Source organism: Muscardinus avellanarius, assembly GCF_963383645.1.
Source record: "Muscardinus avellanarius genome assembly, chromosome: 10".
Classification (NCBI taxonomy): domain Eukaryota; kingdom Metazoa; phylum Chordata; class Mammalia; order Rodentia; family Gliridae; genus Muscardinus; species Muscardinus avellanarius.
Window position 1 is genome coordinate 81,730,162 of NC_137796.1, and position 23,865 is coordinate 81,754,026.

Here is a 23,865-nt window from a genome sequence, read left to right on the forward strand (position 1 = left end):
TTCTTTCTTTCTTTCTTTTTTTTTTTTTTTTTTGATGCTGGGGATTGAACCCAGAAATATTCTACCTCATAGCTACTTTTTGTTTTGTTTTCATATAGGGTCTTATTAGGTTGCTGAGGTTAGTCTATGTTGCTGAAGCTATCCTTGAACCTGAGATCCTCCTACCTCAGTCTCCCAAGTACAGGTGCCTGGCAACTGTCCCCTTTTCTAACTAGATGAAGATGGTGACAGAAAGCAAGTCTTCTTTTACTTACAGTTCAGCAACTTCCTGTTCTTCTTCCCAGGCCTCCTTGTGTGTTAGCTGACTGCTTCCAGTGCTCTTACACGTCCAAATGCGCTCACTGTACCTTTCCAAGCGGGCTTCATACTCTCTGTTGGCAGTGGCTCAGGAAAACAATATTCAAGTAATAGAAACCACCAACCTATACTCATAAGATATTTATCTCTAGAAGAAAATCTACTACAGTATCCCCCCCCCCTTTTTTTGGTGGTATTGGAGGTAAATCCCAGTGGTGTTCTACCTCTGAGATACACACCCAGCCCTATTTTTTATTCTTTATTTTCATACAGGGTCTCACTAAGTTCCAGAGGGCCTCACTCAGTAGCCGAGGCTGTTCGCAAACCCAGATCCTCCTGTCTCAACATCCTAATTACTAGGATTACAAGCATGTGCCACCACGCCTGGCTCTACTACAGTATCTTTTCTATACTAAATAGTATGAAAAGATAAAAAGTGAATCAGGGCTTTCAACAGAGAAGTCTAAGCCAAAATTAGGACTAAAATATGATTACAATATGTGTGTGTGTATATATATGTGTGTGTGTTACTAGGGATGGAATCTAGGAGAATTTTACCTCTAGAAGTACGTAGGTGTACCTCTACAAAGAGATTCTACCTCCGAGCTACCCCCAGCCCTATTTTATTTGAAACAGGATCTCACTTGTTGACAGTCTCACGTCATTGCATTGCTGAGGCTGTCCCTGAACTTGTGATCCTTCTGTTTCAGCTGGGATTACAGGTATGTGGCAACACACGCACCCTAGAATACTTTTGATATAATACCCAGTTTTATACTGTCTCCAATAATACTATATCATATATATATATTTTTTTATTTTTATTTTTTATTTTTTGGTTGTACTGGGATGGAACAACCCAGGGGACTTCTACCTATAGGCCATACCCCTAGACCTATTTTTTTATTTGGAAACAGGGTCTTGCTAACTTACTGAGAGCCTCACTAAGTTGCTAAGCCTGGCTTCAACACTGCCATCCCTCTGTCTCAGCCTCTCAAGTACTGGGATTCAGAGCATGTGCCACCACACCTGTCCTACAAGATTATTTACTAGTTGTTCAGCCCTCGTGAGAGAGATGGAAGAAGACACCAGCACATAAGGCAACTTTCCACACCATTCCAACTGGAATTCGACATCAGCCAACCACATTCAAATTCTAATGGCAAGAAGCTAGTTTACTTATATGCACAGCAACAGATGCTATGCAAGAAAACAAACTGACACTACAACTAGAGAGTTAGCTGCAGAGTTGCTGCCAATTTCTATACTTTCCAAGTGACATGTTTTATAGTGATTAAAAGTATCTAAAGAGTTCCCTCTTTAATATTACCTTCCGCCAGGCGTGGTGGCGCACGCTTGTAATCCCAGCATTTGGGAGGCTGAGACAGGAGAATCGCGGTTCGCAGACAGCCTCAGCTACTTAGTGAGGCTCTCTGCAACTCTGAGATACTGTTTTAAAATAATTAAAATATAGGGCTGGGGGTGTAGCTCAGAGGTAGAATGCCCCTGGGTTCCATCTATACCACACAAAAAAATTGCCTTTCAACTAACAAGTATTGAATTTTATTAATGTACTTATTTTTAGCACTGGTGGGGTTTTCTTTGTGTGTGTGGTCCTGGGGATTGAACCCAGGAGCATTCTACCTTCAAGCTACACTCCCAGCCCTGTTTTTTATTCCTTATTTTGAAACAGGGTCTCACCGAGTTGCAAAGGGCCTAAGTAGCTGAGACTGGCTGCAAACCTGAAATCTTCTGGTTATGGCCTCCCAAGTACTAGGATTATAAGAGTAGACCACCACACCCAGCTATGCTACTGGGGATTTAACACAGGAATACTCTACCCCTCAGCTACACTCTAGCTTTTTTTTTTTTTTTTAATTGTGAAATGATCTCTAAATTGCTGGCCGGTCTCTGAATCTCCTGTCCCAATTACTAGGATTATAGGTGAGTCACTATAATCTAGTTTTTATTCTTTAGTTTGAAAAAAAATCTCACTAAATTGTGGAGGGTCCCACTAATAGCTGAGGCTGGCCACAAACCTGTGATCCTCCTATCTCAGCCTCTCAAATACTGGGATTACTGATTTGATTTTTTTTCCCCCCCCCCGCAGTACTGGGGTTGGAACCCAGAGGCATTTTACCTCCGAGCTATGCCCCAGCCCTATTTTTTATTCTTTATTTTGAAACAGGGTCTCACTGAGTTGCAAAGGGCCTCACTAAGTAGCTGAGGCTGTCCAGGAACCAGGATCCTCCTGTCTCAAGCCTCCCAAGTACTGGGATTACAAGCATGCGCCACCATGCCCGAACTGATTTGATTTTTAATATATAGAAATCCTTAGTTTTCCAGGGTACGATAAGTAAAAGGGAAAAAGGGGGGGAGGGTACAGTTAATCCAAAATGGAAAATCAGGCATGATGGTATCTGCCTGTAATTCTAGTATTTGGGAGATTGAGACAAGAGAATCACAGGTTTGGGGCCAGCCTCAGCAACTCAGCAAGACCATGTTTCCAAATGAAAAATAAAATAGGGCTAGAGTACAGCTTGTAGGTAGGATACCTCTGGGTTCAATCCCTAGTACCAAAACAAAATAGAAGCCAGTAAGTATCCTTGATCAAAGTATATATTCCTCCAGATTTGCCAAAATCTAAGCAATAGTTCATTTTCCTCCCTAGCATTTCCTCAGGGATGATGCTAATACCCAAATAATTAAACCAAATAGAATACCAGTAAAAATCAAGAGTCAAGATGAATATGGTGGCATATGCTTGTAATCCCAGTACTTAGGAGGCTGAGACAGGAAGATCTCAAGTTCACAACCAGCCTCAGCAATGCAAAGTCCTACACAACTTAGTGAGACTGTATTTCAAAATAAAAAGTAAAAGTCAGGTGTGGTGGCGCACGCTTGTAATCCCAGAATTCAAGAGGCTGAGACTGGAGGATCGCGGTTTACGGACAGCCTCAGCTACTTAGTGAGGCCCTTTGCAACTCAGTGAGACCCGGTTTCAAAATAAAGAATAAAAATAGGGCAGGGGCTGTAGCTCGGAGGTAGAATGCCCCTGGGTTTCATCCCCAGACTCGCAAAAATAAAAATTAAAAAAATAAATAAATAAAAGTAAAATTGGACTGTGGGTGTAGCTCAGAGGTAGAAAGCCTTTGGGTTCAATAACCAGTAGCATGCGCACACACACACACCAAAAAAAAAAAAAGGCTGGGGGTATAACTCAAGAATGCCCCTAGGTTCAATCTCTAGTACCACAAAAACAAACAAACCTCTATCCAAGAGAAAATGATGTTAATAGGGCTTCTTCTACACATGCCTTATCAGAATAAAATGGATTTTGTTTTCTGTTTTTGTTTGCAATAAGTAGAGGGAACCAGGCATGGTAGCACCCAAGCATAGGGGAGGCTGAGACAGGAAGATCAAGGTTCAAGGACAGCCTCAGCTACTTAGTGAAGCCCTCTACAACTTAGTAAGATCCTCTGAGAGGATTTTTTTTATTCTTTATTCAAAATAATAGAAATTCTTTATTCTTTATTCAAAATAATAGAATAAGAAAATAGGGCTGGGGTGTAGCTCAGAGGTAAAGTCCCTGGGTTCCATCCTCAGTGCCACACACACACAAAAATAGTAGTAGATGGAAGTTGAAATAACTGTGGGAGGTATGATAGTGCACACTTGTAACCCCAGGAACACAGGTGGTTTAGGGGGAGAAATCACAAGTTCCAGGCCAACCTGGTCAATTTTACAAGATGCTCTTTAAAAAAAAAAAAAAAAGGAAAGCCAGGCATGGTGGCATATGCTTATAATCCCAGCATTTGGGAGGCTGAGAAAGGAGGATTGCGGTTAGCGGACAGCCTCAGCTACTTAGTGACACCCTGTTTAAAAAAAAAAAAAAAAATAGGGCTGGGGGTGTAGTTCGGAGGTAGAATGCCCCTGGGTTCCCTCCCCAGTACCATAAAAAAAAGGGGTTGGGGGTTGTCGGTGTATTTTTTTTTTTTTTTTTGCAGTGCCAGGGATTGAACCCAGGATCATTCTACCTCCAAACTACACCCTCAGCCGTATTTTTTACTCTTTATATGAAACAAAGTCTCACTAAGTTGGGGAGGGCCTTACTTAAGTAGCTGAGGCTGGCCACAATCAAACCTGTGATCCTCCTTGTCTCAGCCTCCCAAGTACTGAGATTACAAGCCTGCCCACACAACCGGCCTGGGGGTATATCTTGGAGGTAGAATGCCCCTGGGTTCCATCCCCAGTAGCAGATGAGAGAAAGGGGGGACTTGGAGGCGTAGCTCAAAGGTAGAATACCTCTAGGTTCAATCCCCACTACCACAAAATCAAATATGAATGCCCAAAATGAACACCTTCCTTTCTCTCCCCCTCTCAGGAACAAGATTAAATAAATCTTACAGAATTCTCTACTTCAGAAAATGGCACTACAATCCAAATAAAAAACAAACACTGGCTGTCTTTCCTTCTAAAGATAGTTCACATTCTCCCTAGAATATGTATCAGCTTTCCTAAATAAATCCATGTCTCTGGTAAAGAAAAAGATATTACCATAGACAAATCTCTAACCAAAAATATTTCTATTAAATCAACCTAATTTATATCTAAAATCCATCTACTGGCCTTGTCCTTATTAAGAATTAGTAAATTTACCCAGGCCACCATTATCTACTGCCCAAATTTTCTCAGCACTGCAGCCATAGTGATTTCCCTAACCTAAATGCCTGCTTTTTTTCTATTCAAAATTTTCAAGCCAGGCGTGGTGGCACACACTTGTAATCCCAGCATTTGGGAGGCTGAGACAGGAGGATCCCAGTTTGAGGACAAGCTCAGGTACTTAGTGAGGCCCTTTGCAACTCAGTGAGATCCTGTTTCAAAATAAAGAAAAAAATTGGTCTGGGGGTGTAGCTTGGAGATAGAATGCCTCTGGGCTCCATCCCCAGTACCACACACACAAAAAAATTAAACCAGGCATGGTAGCACATGTTTGTAATCCCAGTACTTGGTAGACTAAGGAGGATTAGAGGCTTGAGGCTGGCCTCAGCTACTTAATGAGGACCTCCCAACTTAGTGAGACCCTATTTCAAAATAAAAATAAAATAGGGCTAGGGGGTGTAGTTTGGAGGTAGAATGCCTCTGGGTTCATCCTCCAACACCAAAACAAAAACAAATCCAGCAGCCTCCAATAAGGTGAAAGTAAAGTCCAAATTCCTTGACCTATCCTGTAAATACCTGTAGCAAGATGCAGCTCTTTTCAGTATCTCTCATTTCCATTCCCACTTATTCACTATAGGAATATGAAGTCTTTCAAGCCAGTGTGCTGGCACAGGCTTGTAATCTCAGTAAATGGGGAACTGACAGGAGGCCAGCCTCAGCAATTTAGCCAAGTCATCTGCAATTCAGTGAGACTGTGTTTCAAAATAAAAGAAAATAGGGCTGGAGGTATAGCTCTGACATAGAATGCCCCTGGGTTCCATCCCCAGTAAAACACACACACACACACACACACACACACACACACACACACACACTCTCTCTTTTAATTTCTTAAAATCAAGAACCTTATAATTTAAGAATGGAAGCAGGAGGATCAACTGAGGACATAAATTTGAGTCCAAGCTGGGTGTGGTAACACATGCTTATAATCCAGCACGTGAGAGGCTAAGGAGGATCACAGGTTCAAAACCAGCTGCAGTAACTTAGTGAGGGGTCTTTCACAACTTAGCTAGAACTTTTCCTTTAAAAAAATAATAAATAAAGCCAGGCATGGTGGCACATACTTGTAATCCCAGCATTTGGGAGGTTGAGACAGGAGGATCGCAATTAGTGGACAGCCTCAGCTACTTAGTGAGGCCCTTTGTAACTGAGACCCTGTTTCAAAAAAAAAAAAAAAGAGCTGGGGGGTGTAGTTCAGAGGGAAAATGTCTGTGGGGTTCCATTCCGAATACCACCAGAAAATAAATAAGGCAAGCAAGCAAACTTAAAGTGTAGCTTGGAGTTAGAATACCCCTGGGTTCAATCGTCAGCACCAAAAAAAAAAAAAAAAAGCCAGGCATAGTGGCCCATGCCTGTAATCCCAGTACTTGGGAGGCTGAGACAGAAAGATTACAGGTTCAAGGACAGCCTCAGCAAGTAGTGAGACTCTCAGCAACCTAGTGAGGACCTATTTCAAAATAAAAGTAAAATTGAGCTAGTGGGGTAGCTTGGAAGTAGAATGTTCCAGGGGTTCAACCCTCAGTACCAAAAAAAAGTTTGAGGCCAGGCTGGAAGATTTGCATAAGAAAAAAAAAAAAAGTCAGCCGGGCGTGGTGGCACACCAGCTACTTAGTGAGGCCCTCTGCAACTTAGTGAGACCCTGTTTCAAAATAAATAATAAAAAATAGGGCAGGGAGTGTAGTACAGAGGTCAAATGCCCCTGGGTTCCATCCCCAGACCTAAAAAAAAAAAAAAAAGTCAAGCTGGGCCTGATGGCACAAGCCTGTAATCCCAGTACTTGAGAAGCTAAGACAAGATCATAGGTTCAAGGACAGCTTCAGCAAGTAGCAAAACTCTCAGCAACCTAGTGAGATCCTATTTCAAAAACAAAAAATAAAAAAGAGCTGCAGGGAGCTGAGCATGGTGGCACACGCTTATAATCCTGGCATTTGGGAGGCTGAGACAGGAGGATTGCAGTTCACCAACAGCCTCAGCTACTTAGTGAGGCCCTTTGGAACTCATTCCATCCCCACTACCAAAAAAAAAAAAAAAAAAAAAAAGGTGGGGGTATAGCTTGGAGGTAGACTGTCCCTGGGTTCAATCCCCAATACCAAAAAAGAAAAAAGAAAATCAAGAGCCAGGCATGGTGGATGGTGGTACATGCCTACAATCCTAGTACTTGGGAGGCTAAGACAGGAAGACAGCAGGTTTAAGACCAGCTTCAACAGCTTAGCAAGATTAGCAAACCAGTGAAACTGTGTTTCAAAAAAAGAGTTAGGGGTGTAGCTTGGAGGTAGAATGTCCCTGGGTTCAATCCTCAGTACCAAAACAAAATCAGCCAGGACTGCTGATGCACAACCGGCAGTCCCAGTACTTGGTAGGCTGAGACAGGAGGATCACATATTCATGGCCAGCCCCTGCAACTTTGTGAAGCCCTCAGCAACTTAGATCCTGTTTCAAAATAAAAAATAATATGGGGCTGGGGGTATAGCTCAGAGGTAGAGCTTCCCTAGGTTTGATCCTCAGTAAACAAAAAGTCAAAAGACTAAATTCACACAGCAACAAACTCACCATGTTTTATCTGCCACAAATACATAGTCCATTATCCTTCATCTAACTAGATTATAAACATCCTTAATATTTCAAAAGTAGTTTTCCCCAGGAAATATCCCATGAACCTTCAAATATGGTAGCTTATACTACAGTTCCAACTATTCACCTCCTTTGCAGATTTTACACCTCCACCCACAGCCATGTGGCTTGCAATGTCTCTTGTTGAAAAGGAATGTAAATCCCTACCCCACTCATGTTGTGATTTGCTTTGTCCAATAGATGTGAACAGATGTGATATATACCACTTATAGGACAAGGCTTAAAAAGCCATTGTTTCCCCCTAGTTCTTTCTCTGTGCCACTAGAAAAGCATATCACAGAAACTGCTCCTCTAACCTGGATTTAGAATTAAAAATTAAAAAGTGCTTTGCTAGGCCTTGGGGCACAAATCTATAATCTCCGATACTTGTGTATAAGGAGGATCCCAAGCTCAAGGCCAGCCTGGGCTGGAGATGTAGTTCAGTGGGAATGTAATCTAGTGGTAGAGCACCCCTGGGTTCAATCCCCAGTAAAGAAGAAGGGAAGGGGAGGAAAGAAAAAAAGGATGAAAAAAGAAAAGAAAAAGAAAAAAGACCATTAGAAGAATATTGAGTCAGCTGCCTCTAAATCCAATCTCAGAATTTAGGTTAAATAAACAAGTCACTCATTCTCAAATATCCACTCACAGAAAATGCCAACTGAGGTTTTTATGTTTCAGCAACTGCTGCACATATAATTGTAGACAAAATGTCAAAGCAATTCTCCAAAGGTTGTGTAAGCTATAAATGATATTTTCAAATCGTTGACTATCTCATTATGCATCTACTTTTTCATGACTTCTACCTCCTTACCACAATATGCTGCTGCTTTTGTTCTCTTTAGCCTTGTAAGAATTGTTTCTTTCAATAAAGTACTTGATAACCTGAAAAGAAGTGGCCAGGAAACCTATGAAAGTTTAGAACTGCAATTCTAAGAGGTTTTTTTTTTTACTTGCTTTTTGTTTTGTTTTGTTTTGCAGTAGTGGGGATGGAACCCAGGGCTACACCCCCAGCCCTATTTTGTATTCTTTATTTTGAAACAGGGTCTCACTAAGTTGCAGAGAGCCTCACTAAGTAGCTGAGGCTGTCTGCAAACCCCATCCTCTGGTCTCAGCCTCCCAAATGCTGGGATTACAAGCATGCACCACCATGCCTGGCTCCTAAGAATTTAAGTGAGAAGATAGAGACAACTCAAAAAAACACACTGGGCACAATGGCACATACCTGTAATCCCAGCAACAGGAGGATCACAGGTTCACAGCCAGCCTCTGCAACTTAGTGAAATCTTTTTTTTTTTTTTTTGGCAATACTGGGGATGGAACTCAGGGGCATTCTACCTCTGAGCTCCAACCCCAGCCCTATTTTTTATACTTTACTTTTTGAAACAGAGTCTCACTGAGTTGCAAAGTGCCTCACTAAGTACCTGAGGCTGTCTGCGAACCACATCCTTCTGTCTCTGCCTCCCAAATGCTGGGGTTACAAGCATATGCCACTACACCTGGATGAGACCCTATTTTCAAAGTTAAAATAGGGTATATAGCTCAGAGGTAGAATGCCTCTGAGTGCTATCCCTTGTACCAACAACAAAAAAAGACTGTAAACCAGGTGAGCTGTCACATGTAATTCCAACTCAGGAGGTGTAGGCAGGAGGACAGCAAGTTCAAGGCCAATCTGGACATCTTAGATTCTGTCACAAATTTTTTAAATTATTTTTAAAAAATAGCTGAGGATGAGACCAGAGGATTGTGATTCGCAGAGCCTCAGCTACTGAGTGAGGCCCTCTGCAACTTAGTGAGATCCTGTTTCAAAATAAAGAATAAAAAAAATAGGGCAGGGGGTGTAGCTTAGAGGTCAAATATCCCTGGGCTCCATCCCCAGACCTGCAAAAAAAAAAAAAAAAAAGGGGGAGGGGGTGAAAAGCCAGGTGTGTTTGAAAACATGTAATCCCAGAAATTGGGAGTCTGACATAGGAGCCTCACAACCAGCCTCAGCTACTACTTAGTGAGACTCTTTGCAATTCAGTGAGACACTGTTTCAAAATAAAGAATAAAAAAAAGGGCTGGGGATGGAGATCAGAGGTAGAAAACCCTTGGGTTCCATCCCAGTATCACAAAGGGCCCTGGAAAAGCTGGGCATGGTGATGCACACTTATATTCCCAGTACTTGGGAGGCTGAGACAAGGGAATAGAAGGTTCTCTCATTACTTATTGAGGCCCTCCAAAATTTAGTGAGACCTTGTTTCAAAAAGAATAAAAACTGGGCGTGGTGGCGCATGCTTGTAATCCCAGCATTTGGAAAGCTGAGAGCTGAAGATGGATGGGGTTTAAGGACAGACAGTCTTTGCTACTTCAGTGAGACCTATTTCAAAATAAAGAATCAAGCCGGGCGTGGTGGCGCACGCTTGTAATCCCCGCGCTTGGGAGGCAGAGACAGGAGGATCGCGCAGGTTCGAAGCCAGCCGCGCGCGTTGGCTTAGGAGACCCTGTTTCCAAATATAAAAATGTAAAAATAGGTCTGGGAGTGTAGCCCGGAGGTAGAAGGGCTTCCAGGAACCCCAGTACCACCAAAAAATAAATAAATAAATAAATAAATAAATAAATAAATAAATAAATAAAATAAAGAATCAAAAATAGGCCTGGGGGGTGTAGCTCGGAGGTAGAATGCCCCTGCGTTCCATCCTCAGTACTACAAAAAAAAAAATTAAAAATGAAAATAAAAATAAAGACTGGAAGCCGGGTGTGGTGGCCCACACTTGTAATCTCTGCGCTTGAGAGGCTGAGACAGGAGGATCACACAGGTTCGAAGCCAGCCTCAGCTACTTAGTGAGGCTCTCAGCAACTAGTGAGACCCTGTTTCCAAATAAAATATAAAATAGGTCTGGGAGTATAGCCTGGAGGTAGAAAGCCCCTGGGTTCCGCCCCAGTACCACCAAAAAATAAATAAAATAAAATAAAAACTGGAAGTGGAACTTCCACTGGGCTGGGAGTGGGGCTCAGAGGCAGAATGTCCCGGAGTTCAATTCCCAGCTCTGCAAATAAAATAAAATAAAATAAAATAAAATAAAATAGGGCAGGGAGCTGGGCATGTTGGCACACGCTAGTAATCCCAGTATTTGGGAGGCTAAAATAGGAAGATCGCGGTTCGTGAACAACCTCAGCTACTTAGTGAGGCCCTTTGCAACTCAGTGTAACCCTGTTTCAAAATAAAAAGTAAGCCGGGCGTGGTGGCACACTTGTAATCCCCGCGCTTGGGAGGCAGAGACAGGAGGATCGCGCAGGTTTGAAGCCAACCGCGCGCGCTGGTTTAGGAGACCCTGTTTCCAAATAAAAATGTAAAAATAGGTCTGGGAGTGTAGCCCGGAGGTAGAAGGGCTTCCAGGAACCCCAGTACCACCAAAAAAAAAGTAAAAAAATATGGCTGGGGTGTAGATCGAAAGTAGAATGCCCCTAGGTTCTAATCCCAGTAACTAACACACACACACACAAAATAAAAAATAAAACAGGGCTAGGGTACATGCAGCTTAGAGGTAGAATTCCCCTGGGTTCTACTCCCAGTACTGCCAACAACAACAAAAAAACCAGTAGGGCTGGGGTGGTGACCCAGAGGTAGAATGCCCCTGGGTTCGATCCCTAGTACTGAAGAAAAAAAAAAAAAAAAAAAAAGGAGGTTGGGATCTGAGACAGGAGGACTGCAGGTTCGAGGCTAGGAACAGAAACAGGCCCTCTACAACTTAGTAAGACCTTGTTTCAAAATTAAACTTAAAACCGGGCATGGTGGCATATCTTTGTAATGCCAGTACTTCAGAGCCTGAAACAGGAGGATCATAGGTTTACCACCCGTCTCAGCAACTTAGCTGAGGCCCTCCACAACTTAGTGAGATTGTTTTATAATAAAATAGCCAGGTGTGTAATCCTAGCATTTTGGAGGCTGAGACAGGAGGACCCCAGTTGGAGGCTAGCCTCAGCTACTTAATGAATCCCTTTGCAACTCAGTGAGACCCCGTTTCAAAATAAAAAATAAAAATAGTGGGTAGTCAGGCATCACATTTATTTATTTATTTATTTATTTATTTATTTATTTATTTATTTATTTATTTTTGGTGGTACTGGGGTTCCTGGAAGCCCTTCTACCTCCCGGCTACACTCCCAGACCTACTTTTTACATTTTTATTTGGAAACAGGGTCTCCTAAGCCAGTGTGCGTGGCTGGCTTCGAACCTGCGCGATTTTCCTGTCTCTGCCTCCCAAGTGCGGGGATTACAAGCGTGCGCCACCAGGCCCAGCCCAGGCATCACTTTTAATACCAGCATTTGGGAGGCTGAGACAGGAGGATCCGTGTTCACAGCCAGCCTCAGCTACTTAGTGAGGCCCTTTGCAACTCAGTGAGACCCGGTTTCAAAAAAAAAGAATACAAAATAGGGCTGGGGGAATAGCTTGGAGGTAGAATGCCCCTGGGTTCCATCCTCAGTACAGCAAGAAAAAAAAAACTAAAGTATTAAATCATATTAAAATATAATCATGAATATAAATTGAGAAGTAGAAATAACAATAGTATGTAGGTGTTACCCAACCATTTACTTGTTCCCCATTATAAAACCACTAATAGCCTAATAAAGATAGACGCCAAACTGCCAACCATACAGGAATGTTTAAAAACTATCCTCAAACTGTTTTCACTTGTAGAAATTCCCAAGAGAGCAATTTATCCCCTAAATCTAATGCTTTTAAAGAACTCAATTGTTAAAGGGTTCTCAATACTAGTATGGGAAACAAAAATGAAAAATGTTTATTAAATACATACCACATAGAATTAATTTTACGTTTTGGTTTCAACTATCATTAAGAAAAACTTCAGATATTTCAATGATTTCATTAAGTGATATGAAAAGACTGTGTTGCCAGTCCTAAATTAACTATGTTCTAAAATAACCATGTTCATTTTTCATATAGCTCAGTAACTATTGAACTTAGAATTTCTCTCTTGTCTATAGCAAGTTTTTGTTGTTTTTGTTTTCACAAAACTGAGATCAAAGCAATGGGGCCTTTACCACTGAGCGACACCCAGTCCTTTTCATTTTTTATTCTGAGACACAGTCTTAGTAAATTGCCCAGACTTAGCTGGGTGTGGTGGCGCACGCTTGTAATCCCCACACTTGGGAGGCTGAGACAGGAGGATCACACAGGTTCAAAGCCAGCCTCAGGTACTTAGTGAGGCTCTCAGTAACTTAGTGAGACCTTGTTTCCAAAAATAGGTCTGGGAGTAGAGCCCAGAGGTAGAAAGCCTCTGGGTTCTACGCCCAGTACCACAAAAAAATAAAAATAAACAAATAAAAATAAATTGCCCAGACTGGTCTCAAGCTTTTGATCCTCCTGCCTCAGCCTCCCAAGTTACTCAAATTATAAGCATGTATCAATGACTCTAGCTCTATGGCATGTTTCTTGCACACCACTAAAACTAGACCAGAAAAATTAACCTCTAGCTGGGTGTGGTGGCACATGCTTGTAATCCGAATACCTGGGAGGCTAAGATAGGATGATCACAGGTTCAAAGCCAGCCTCTGCAACATAGGCTCTTTAGAAAACTAGTGGCTTGGTGTGGTGGCGCACACCTGTAATCCTAGCACTTGGGAGGCTGAGGGAGGAGGATCGAGGCCAGCAAAGACCTTCAGCAACTTAGTGAGACCCTTTCCCTTTAAAAGAAGCCGGAAATGGTGGCGCACACTTGTAATCCCAGCATTTGGGAGGATGAGACTGGAGGATCGCAATTCGCCGACAGCCTCAGCTACCTAGTGAGGCCCTCTGTAACTCAGTGAGACCCTGTTTCAAAATAAAGAATAAAAAATTGGGCAGGGGATGTAGCTTGGAGGTCAAATGCCCCTGGGTTCCATCCCCAGACCCACAAAAAAAAAAAAAAAAAAAAAAAAAGAAAACTAGTGAGACCTTGTTTCCAATTAAAGAAATAAAATTGGGCTGAAGGTATAGCTTGGAGGTAGAATGCATCTAGGTTCAATCCCCAGTACCAAAAATAATAATAATAACAATAATAATAATAATAATAACCTTTGATTATATTAGTGAGTGACCATTGATATGTTTAAAAAAAAAGAAGTCAATGACATGGGAAAAGATTCTCACAAGTACACTTAATTCAATATTTTGATATTATTATTAAAAAAAAATCAGGAAACCAGGCATGGTGACGCACACTTGTAATCCCAGTACTTGGGAGGCTAAGACAAGAGGATCCAGGTTCAAGACCAGCCTCAGCTACTTAAATGAGGCTCTTTGCAACTCAGTGAGACCTTGTTTCAAAATAAAGAATAAACCTGTGGCTTGTAATCCTTGTGGCACAGGCTTGCAACCCCAGCATTTGGAAGGACCTTGGTTAGCGGCCAGCCTCAGCTACTTGGGCCCTCTGCAACTCAGTGAGACCCTGTTTCAAAATAAATAAAAAATTGGGCAGGGGGTGTAGCTCGGAGGGGTCAAATGCCTCTGGGTTCCATCCCCAGACCCGCCAAAAAAAAAAAAAAGAATAAAAAAATCAGGCTGGGGGATGGTGGTAGAATACCCCTGGGTTCAATCCCAAACACCACAAAAAATAAACAAATAAATAAATAAATAAACTTTTAAAAGCAGAGCACCTTTAGTATAATGGTGTATTTTATAGGGCAAATAAATCTTATACCACCCAATTAAAATTTTTATTTATTTTTTTCTCTTGGTGGTACTGGGGGTGGAACCCAGAGGCTTTCTACCTCCGGACTATACTCCCAGACCTATTTTTGGAAACAGGGTCTCACTAAGTTACTGAGAGCCTCACTAAGTAGCTGAGACTGGCTTCGAACACGTGCGATCCTCCTGTCTCAGCCTCCCAAGTGCGGGGATTACAAGCGTGCGCCACCATGCCCGGCTCAATTTTTTTTATTTTTTGAAACCGAGTCTCACTGAGTTGCAAAGGGCCTCACTAAGTAGCTGAGGCTGTCTACAAACTGCCATCCTCTGGTCTCAGCCTCCCAAACACTGAGATTACAAACGTGGGCCACCACGCCCAGCTATTCCATCCCTTTTTAATTTTGAAATAGGGTCTCATTAAGTTGCCAAGGCTGGCCTGAAGATTGTAATCTTCCTTCCTTAGCCTCCCAAGCACCTGGGATAATAGGTATATGCCTCTATGCCCAACTACCACCCAATTAAATCCCTTACTATGAACTGACACTAGTGGTAGACTAACATTAAAAGTGAGGAGGGAGCCAGCAGGTAGTGACACATTCCTGTAATCCCAGTACTTGGGGGCCAAAACAGGAAGACTCCAGGTACAAGACTGACCTAAGCAATTTAGCTAGAATCCCCAAAACCTAGGAAAACATTGTTTCAAAACAAGAACTAAAATTAACTGGGGGGGGGGGGGGGTTTCTGAGGTAGAATGTTCCTGGGTTCAATTCCCAGCACTAAAAAAAAGAAAAGTGAAGGAGGGGCTGAGGAAGAAGCTAAGTAAGTAGTAGGGCACACTGCCCTGAAGCCCAGGGTTCAATCCCTGGAAAGGGGTGAGGAGAGTAGCACTGATGTATTTACAAGGGAGAAGGTAGGAAGAGTACTGGATTGCAACCCTAACTCTCATCATTTGCAAAGTATGTAACCCTTAACAAGTCACCTTCAACTCTCTGGGCTCACTTGGCAAATAAGGCAAGAGGACTTGATCACCTACAAGACCCATTTTAGCTACAAGATGTTATAGGCATATTTCACCAAGTGATTCCTACAGCATGGATTCATTTTCCAAGCCTGGGTAAACACCTAACATTCACAAACTGCAAACAAGAATAGATTATCCTGTAAAGTACCATATTAAAGAAAAGATCTAGAAGAAATGAAATAGTTCACCTGAACACTTCCTCCCACAAAGAAGCAAAGAGAAACTAAGATACCTAGTCCTTCCAAACAGAAAAAGCTGATAAATTTAGTAATACATAAAAGCTTGATTCAAATCTTTTTTTAAAACATAAATCTCGCCAGGCGTGGTGGCGCACGCTTGTAATCCCTGCGCTTGGGAGGCTGAGACAGGAGGATCGCGCAGGTTCAAAGCCAGCCTCAGCTACTTAGTGAGGCTCTCAGCAACTTAGTGAGACCCTGTTTCTAAATAAAATATAAAATAGGTCTGGGAGTATAGCGCAGAGGTGGAAAGCCCCTGGGTTTCACCCCCAGTACCAGCAAACAAAAAATAAATAAATAAATCTCCAAAAAGATTCATCTAATATCCATAAAAAACGTAAATACAATTCATACCTGGAAATCGGGTGTAGCTCAGAAGTACAGCATTTGCGTAGCACGTTTTGAGGCCCCCGCGTTCCATTCCAAACACCACAAAACTTAGAGAGTAAAATAAAATTTCATGCAACTTTTATCTAGAAGCTTATACTTGGCCCACAGCAGTGGCCAACGCCTGTAATCAGGGTACTTGGGAGGATGAGACAGGAGGATCACAGGTTTGCCGGCAGCCTCACCAACGCGGCCCTCTGCAACTCAGTGAGACCCTGTTTCAAAATAAAATAGGACTGGGAGTGTAACTCAATGGTAGAACATCCCTGTTTCTGTCCCTAGTACCACAAAAATAAAAGCTTATGCCTGTGCAAGAAATCTTAATGATCAGAAAAGCAGCCGGCATCCTACTTAAAACATCGGGCTCATGTTCCTAAAATAAAGCGCAAAACCTGAGTATGTCTCGGAATTTCTTTTCTAACTTCACGTAAAAACAAATACCAATCTTCCAAATCTCCAACTCAAACCTGTGCAGGCCCAGGAAAAGCAGCAATCCTGCAAGGCAGCTTTTTTCCGTCTTTCCCTCCTCTAAGATTACAGATTCATTCCCGGTTTTGTGTCTCACGGTCCTTGTCAGCTCATAACCTGCCTAAAGACCACTCGGGAGGAGAAAACATCAGTGTCCCCACAGAGCTCAAAGACGCAATCGAGACTCGTACGAGCCAAATCACGAGGCCGCGCGGCTACAATTTCAAAAACTTAAGTAGACGGTTGAATTTAAATTAAAAAAAAAAAAAAAGCGCAAAGGAAACCCCGCTTCCCTGGTACTGAGGGCCTAAAGCCAAGTTGAGGAGGGAGGCGCGCTGTCGTCAGCCAGGCTCAGGGACAAAGTGAGGGTCTGGGGAAGGATGCGGGCGCACGGCTCCGGGGGCGGCCACGCGGGGCCCACTCCCCGGCGCCGGCGCGGCCCCCGACCCGGGCCGGATCCAGGCCCGCCGGCGGCCCGGCGCGCTGACAGCTGTCCCCGGCGCGGGGTGCGCGGCCCGCCCGGCCTCGAGCCCCGAAGCAGCCCAGCCCAGCCCGCGGGCGCCAGGCCGGCGCGCCCGGGAAAGGATACTCTCGGGTGCGGAAGGCCTCCTGAGTGTGTGGGATGGTGAAGAGCGGCTCCTCTCCGGGCAGCGGCTTCACCAGCGGGAAGGGCTTGCGGCCCAGGAGCGGCGCCATCGCGGCGGCCGCGGCGCAGGCGGGGGGCGCGCGGCTCCTCGCCGGCGAGCGGCGCAGCACTAGGCCCCGCGGCCCCGCGCGCTCGGCTCCGCTCGCGCCGCGCCGCTCCCGGGCGGTGGGGGAGGGGAGGGGTGAGAGGGCGGCGCGAACTCCGGCTCCCTCACCGCCGGCGCGGCCGCGCAAGACCCATGGAGGAGAACGCCGGGGCGCGCAGCTCCCACGCACGGCGCTGCGCCTCCCGCAGCCCCCGGCCGACCTGCGCCGCGGGTCCCCACGGCCAGCAGTCACGACTCCTCCTGAGCGGCACCGGAGGAAATTATTGAAAAATGGCGGGAGATTCCCCTCCTCCCCCCCGCCGGTCCAGCGCGCACACTAACTTGCTCCCCTGTGGCGCCGGTGGCGAATGCTCCAATAGGCGGACCGCTGGTCAGCGCTCACTACCTATTGGCTCCGAGCGGCTGCCTCTCCGCACCTGGGTCCCGCCCCCCTGCCCCTGCAGCGTAGTTGGGTTGCAGCGCACCAGAGGGCAGTCTGAAAAGGTGAAAGGTCACGTTATGTAAGCGCTGGTGACAGGCGTGCGGGCCTCCGGCAGCGGAATTAAAAGTGAGGGACAGCGGGAGACCGCAAGGCTGAGAATTCAAGAGGTCAAGCCAGCGAAGACCCCCGAACATATACAGACACTGCGCCATCTGTCACAGACGGCGACACCGACATCCGGGCACCACTGTCCGTGTGGTGCGCCGGAGGGGGGGGAGGGGAAGCGCGCGGCCAGGGGCTTTGTCTTTCCACTTGTGCTCCGCCCCCTCCTTAAAGGCGCCGCGCTGGGCCACGCCCGGGAATGCGCGGGTGGAGCTAGGCTATTCGGGTGGGGCTAGGCTGCGTGGTGGGATTGGCGGGAAATAACCCCAAGCCCTTCCCTAACTGGAGGTTTTGCTTAAGAACACCTTCAGGCCCAGCTTTGCTCACCCCAAAGTTAACTTATTCCGGATGAGAGTGTTGTTGAGATCTGGATATTGTTTTGTTTCTAGGGGCCTATAGGAAAAGATAATGTAGAACCTTCATTGGAAAACATGTTTAAGGATTTATCTATTAAAATACATCTATTCTCACGGCATTGCGTTGCACCCCTGTAGCGCCAGAACCTGGGAGGCTGAAATTGGAGATTCACAAATTCAAGGACAACCTCAACAACTTAGTGAGACCCTATTTCATAATAGAAAAGATAAAGGCTTGAAGGCCCAGAGAATGTTTCTGGATTCAGTGCCCAGTACAGAATAAAGCCATTCACCAAACTGTATTCAACAGCAACCTACAATGTCCCCAGCCCTGTGCTGGGTATAATAGGGGGGAAAATAAGACACATAGAGACTGCTGGAGAAAGAGAACAAACCTAGAGTTCTATGTGATCAATGCCGTCCAGAGCAGACATTAAGAACAACAATACTGTGCCTGGAGGGTGAGAAATTGGATTTGCTCTTCCAAGCACACAACACCAAGTAGTCCCAAAACTGCTTGGCTGTACTGATCAGAAGCACTCTCATTAAATACTCTCCCTATGTGAGACTATAATGAACCAGTGAAAGTATTTAAAACTATAAATTCCCTATTAAATTGTCTCCCTTGGAGGGCTGAGATGAGAGGATTGCAGGTTTGAGGCCAACCTCAACTTAGTGAGGCCCTCCATAACTTAGTGAGACCCCATTTCAAAATAAAAAATAGCCGGGCGTGGTGGCGCACGCTTGTAATCCCCGCGCTTGGGAGGCGGAGACAGGAGGATCGCGCAGGTTCGAAGCCAGCTGCGCTGGCGTAAGAGACCCTGTTTCAAAAATATAAAATAGGTTTGGGAGTGTAGCCCGGAGGTAGAAGGGCTTCCAGGAACCCCAGTACCACAATAATAATAATAATAATAATAATAATAATAATAATAATAATAATAAATAAACCCAGCATGGTGGAACACACTTGTAATTCAGTACTTGGGAGGCTGAGACAGGTTCAAAGCCAGCCTCAGCTACTGAGGCCCTCTGCAATTTAGTGAGACCCTGTTTCAAAATAAAAAATAGGAAGCCGGGCGTGGTGGCACATGCTTGTAATCCCAGCATTTGGGAAGCTGAGACTGAAGGATCACGTTTTGTGGACAGCCTCAGCTACTTAGGCCCTCTGGAACTCCAGTGAGACCCTGTTTCAAAATAAAGAATAAGCCGGGCGTGTTGGCGCACGCTTGTAATCCCCGCACTTGGGAGGCGGAGGCAGGAGGATCATGCAGGTTCAAAGCCAGCCTTGATGGCTTAAGAGACCCTGTTTCCAAATAAAAATTATAAAATAGGTCTGGGAGTATAGCCCTGGGTTTCCAGGAACCCCAGTACCACCAAAAAAAAAAAAAAAAAAAAAAAGAATAAAAAATAGGCTCAGAGGTTGAATGCCCCTGGGTTCCATTCCCCAGACCTACAAATAAAGAAATAAAATTAAAAATAAAAATAAAAATAGTGCTGGGGATGTAGCTCAGAGGTAGAATGCCCTTGGACTCAATCCCCATTACTGCAAATAATAAATAAATAAATAAATAAATAAATAAATAAATAAATAAAAGTTTTGGAGTGTAGCTCAGTGGTAGAACACCTCTGTGTTCAATTCCCAATGCCACAAATAAGTAAATAAATCAATGAATAAATAAAATAAATTACTGAAAAAGTTGATTCTTTGTGTGTGTTTGTGATACTGGAGATTTAACTCAGGGGTATTATACCTCTGAGCTACAACCCCAGCCCTATTTTATTTTTATTTTTGGACTAGATTCTAGTTAGATTGCTGAGAGCCCCCACTAAATTGATGCGGCTGGCCTAAAACCTAGAATCCTCCTGCCTCAATCTCCCAACTATAAATATTACCCCCTTGTGCTGCTATGACACCCTGCTGAAAAATTTTAGTATTTCAAAACTGTATCTAGCTGGGCGTGGTGGTGCACGCTTGTAATCCGAACATTTGGGAGGCTGAGACCTGGAGGATCGCGGTTCGCGGACAGCCTCAGCTACTTAGTGAGGTCCTCTGCAACTCAGTGAGACCCGGTTTCAAAATAAAGAATAAAAAATAGGGTAGGGGATGTAGCTCGGAGGTCAAATGCCCCTGGGTTCCATCCCCAGACCCACAAAAAAAACAAAACAAAACAAAACAAAAACCCTGTATCTAAAGCAGGCGTGGTGGCGCACCCTTGTAATCCCAGTGTTCGGGAGGCTGAGAACAGAGAATCATGGTTTGCAGACAGCCTCAGCTACTTAGTGAGACCCTCTGCAACTTAGTGAGACCTTGTTCCCTGTTTCAAAATAAAGAATTAAAAAAAAAAAATAGGGCTGGAATTGCAACTCTGAGTTAGAATGCCACTGGGTTCCATCCCCAGTACCACAAAAAAAAAAAAAAAAAAAAAAAAAACTGCATCTAGAGTTGGCACATTCTTGTAATTCCAGTGTTTGGGAGGATGAGACTGGAGGATCAAAGGTTCATGGCCAAGGTGAAGCCTCTGCAATTTAGGGAGACCTTATTTCAAAATAAAAAATGCAGCTGGGTGTGGTGGCACATGCTTGTAATCCCAGCATTTGGGAGGCTGAGACTGGAGTATCACTTCGCAGACAGCCTCAGCTACTACTTAGCAAGGCCCCTTTGCAACTCAATGAGACCCTGTTTCAAAATAAAGAATAAAAAATAGGGCTGGGGGTATAGTCAGAAGTAGAATGCCCCTTGGTATCATCCCCAATACAGAAATAAATAAAAGAAAGAAAGGAAGGAAGGAAAGAAAGAAGGAAGGAAGATAAGAACTGGGCATGGTGGCACACACTTGTAATCCCAGCATTTGGGAGGCTGAGACATGAGAACCACTGTTTGCTGCCAGCCTCAGCTACTTAATAAGGCCCTCTGCAACATAGTGAGACTGTCTCAAAATAAAGAATAAAAAGCGGGGTGTGGTGGCCCACACTTGTAATCCCAGTACTTGGGAGGCTGAGACAGGGGAATCACACAGGTTTGAAGTCGGGCGTGGTAGCTCATGCCTGTAATCCCTGCATTCGGGAGGCTGAGACCAGAGGATAGTGATTCACGGACGGCCTCGGCTACTTAGGCCCTTTGCAACTCAGTGAGACTGTGTTTCAAAATAAAAAATAAAAAACAAAAAATAGGGCAGGGGGTGTAGCTCGGAGGTCGAATGCCCCTGGGTTCCATCCCCAGACCCGCAACAAACAAACAAATAAATAAATAAATAAATAAAAATTAAAAATAGGGTAGGGTAGTATAGTTCCAGAGGTGAAATGACTAGGGGTTGAATCCTCAGCGCTACAAAAAAATTCATTCATTCAAATAAAATAAGATGAGAGGGGCATGGTGGCTCATGTTTGTAATCCTAGTAATTGGGAGGCTGAGACAGGAGCGTCATAGGTTCGCAGCCAGCCTCAGCTTAGTGAAGCCCTCTGCAACTTAAGACTGTTTTCAAATAAAGAATAAAAAGTAAGGCTGGGTATGTAGCTCACAGATTGCTGTTGGGTTCAATACCCAGTACCACACACACACACACAAAAGGCTGGGATTGTAGCTCAAAGGTAGACCACCCCTGGGCGTTATCCCCATTTACACACACACACACACACACACACACACACACACACACCCCAAAAATGGGTACTTAGCTGGGTGTGGCAGCACACACTTGTAGTCCCAGCATTTGGGAGGCTAAGACAGTAGGATCCCGGTTTGCAGACAGACTCAGCTACTTAGTGAAGCTCTTTGCAACTCAATGAGACCTTGTTTCAAAATAAAGAATAAAAAATAGGGCTGAGGGGTGTAGCTGGGGGGTGTAGCTCAGAGGTAGAATTACCCTGGTTTCTATCCCCAGTACCGCAATAAATAAATAAATAAATAAGGACTTGTGATCAGGATGTAGGCCAGATGCTGAATGTTTCTGAGTTCAATCTCCATATGCACATACACAAAAAAGGTAAATTTTATCTTCTATATATTTTACCGCAATTTAAAAACTTGAATAAATTGGGCACGGTGGCACGTGCCTGTAACCCCAGTAATTGGGGTTCTGAGATAGAGAATTGTAGGTTCAAGGATAGTCTCAGCAACTTAATGAGACTCTTAATCAAAAAATAAAAATGAGCTGGGCGTGGTGGCGCACGCTTATAATCCCAGCATTTGGAAGGCTGAGACCAGAGGATCACGGTTTGCGGACAGCCTCAGCTCCTTAGTGAGGCCCTCTGCAACTCAGTGAGACCCGGTTTCAAAATAAAGAATTAAAAAAAAAAAAAAAAAAGGCCGGGCGTGGTGGGCGCATGCTTGTAATCTCCTCGCTTGGGAGGCTGAGACAGGAGAATCGCACAGGTTCGAAGCCAGCCTCAGCTACTTAGTGAGACCCTGTTTCCAAATAAAATATAAAATGGGTCTGGGACTATAGCCCAGAGGTAAAAAGCCTCTGGGTTCCATCCCTAGACCTGAAAAAATAATAATAATAATAAAATAAATAAATAAAAATAAAAATGGCTGGGGGTGTAGCTTGGAAGTAGAATGCCTCTGGGTTCAATCCCCAGTAAAACAAACAAACAAAAAAACATCAAGAGCCAAGCATGCTTATAAACATCAAGAGCCAAATCATGCTTATAAGTAATCTCAGTACTTGGGAGGTTTAGATTAGAGGATTGCAGGTTTGTGGCCAGCCTAAGTAACTTATTGAGGCCCTGTCTCCAAATAAAAAACAGGATTGGAGCCGGGCGTGATGGTACAGCCTTGTAATCCCAGCATTTGGGAGGCTGAGACCCGAGGATCACAGTTTGCAGACAGCTTCAGCTACTTAGTGAGGCCCTCTGCAATTCAGTGAGACCCGGTTTCAAAATAAATAATAATAATAAATAGGGCAGGGGGTGTAGCCCGGTTGAACGCCCCTGGGTTCCATCCCTAGTCCCGCAAAAAAAAAAAAAAAAACAAAAACAAAAACAAAAACAAAACCAGGGCTGGAAGTGTAGTTCAGAAGTAGAATGCCCTGGTACCTAAAAAAAAAAAAAAAAAAAAATTATAAAATTTAAAAAATTGGGAATAACTAAGACAACTGGCAGGGCTAGCTGACAGTGACTTCACAAGCATTTAGCTACCCCCTCCATTCACCCCTGCCCCAACAACTTTCAAGAATGAAACACTCATAACACAAGACATATTTCAAATAGTTTAATTTTAAAAATATTCTATTCAGTGCTAAAATATGTCTTCACTTGCTGTTGCCCATTTCCATTTTCTTAAACTTTTTTGAAACAAAAAATAAAATCACAAAGTTCAATTAAACATGCAGATTTAAAGAAAAGAGAACTTTCTAGAAAGTTTGAGCTGAAGGAGTACTGTGGGGGGCAGGTACTGTTGTCTGAACCTCAATCCTTGCTGGGGTAGTTTATGGCATGGGATGCTGGAATGAAATGTACAGGTAAGTAGAAAGCTGCGTCTGTGCAGGTGCGCATGTGGGCGTACAGGGGTGATGGGGGAAGAGGACGGTTCTGGTGGGGCAGAGGACTGTTCGCAGTTAGAGTGCCCAGAAGAGGCCGGACTGCCTCGGCAATGGGCTGAAGGGCCAGGATGACGAGAAACCAATGCGGACTTTCTGCCTGTGAGTGGAGAAAAGCCCTTCCTTCCTGGAGGAGTCTCCCTTCCTGCCCTGTATCTCTACTCAGTCTTTCTCCAACAGCAGTCCATGAATCTACAATCTCCGTTCAAGTTCAAGTAACCCTAGGCA

General features: G+C 44.1%; 1 protein-coding gene across 1 annotated transcript in view; it reads right to left on the bottom strand.

The window, feature by feature from the left end:
• BAZ1B (bromodomain adjacent to zinc finger domain 1B) overlaps positions 1 to 17,105 on the bottom strand; it is a gene marked incomplete at both ends in the record, with an annotated part of 78,607 nt that extends 61,502 nt beyond the window's left edge. The window contains 2 exons of the mRNA XM_080704295.1: positions 255 to 371; positions 16,999 to 17,105. Coding sequence (XP_080560421.1) covers positions 255 to 371; positions 16,999 to 17,105 — 224 coding nt within the window. The remainder of the gene's footprint in view (positions 1 to 254; positions 372 to 16,998) is intronic.
• Between the last annotated feature and the right edge of the window lie 6,760 nt (positions 17,106 to 23,865).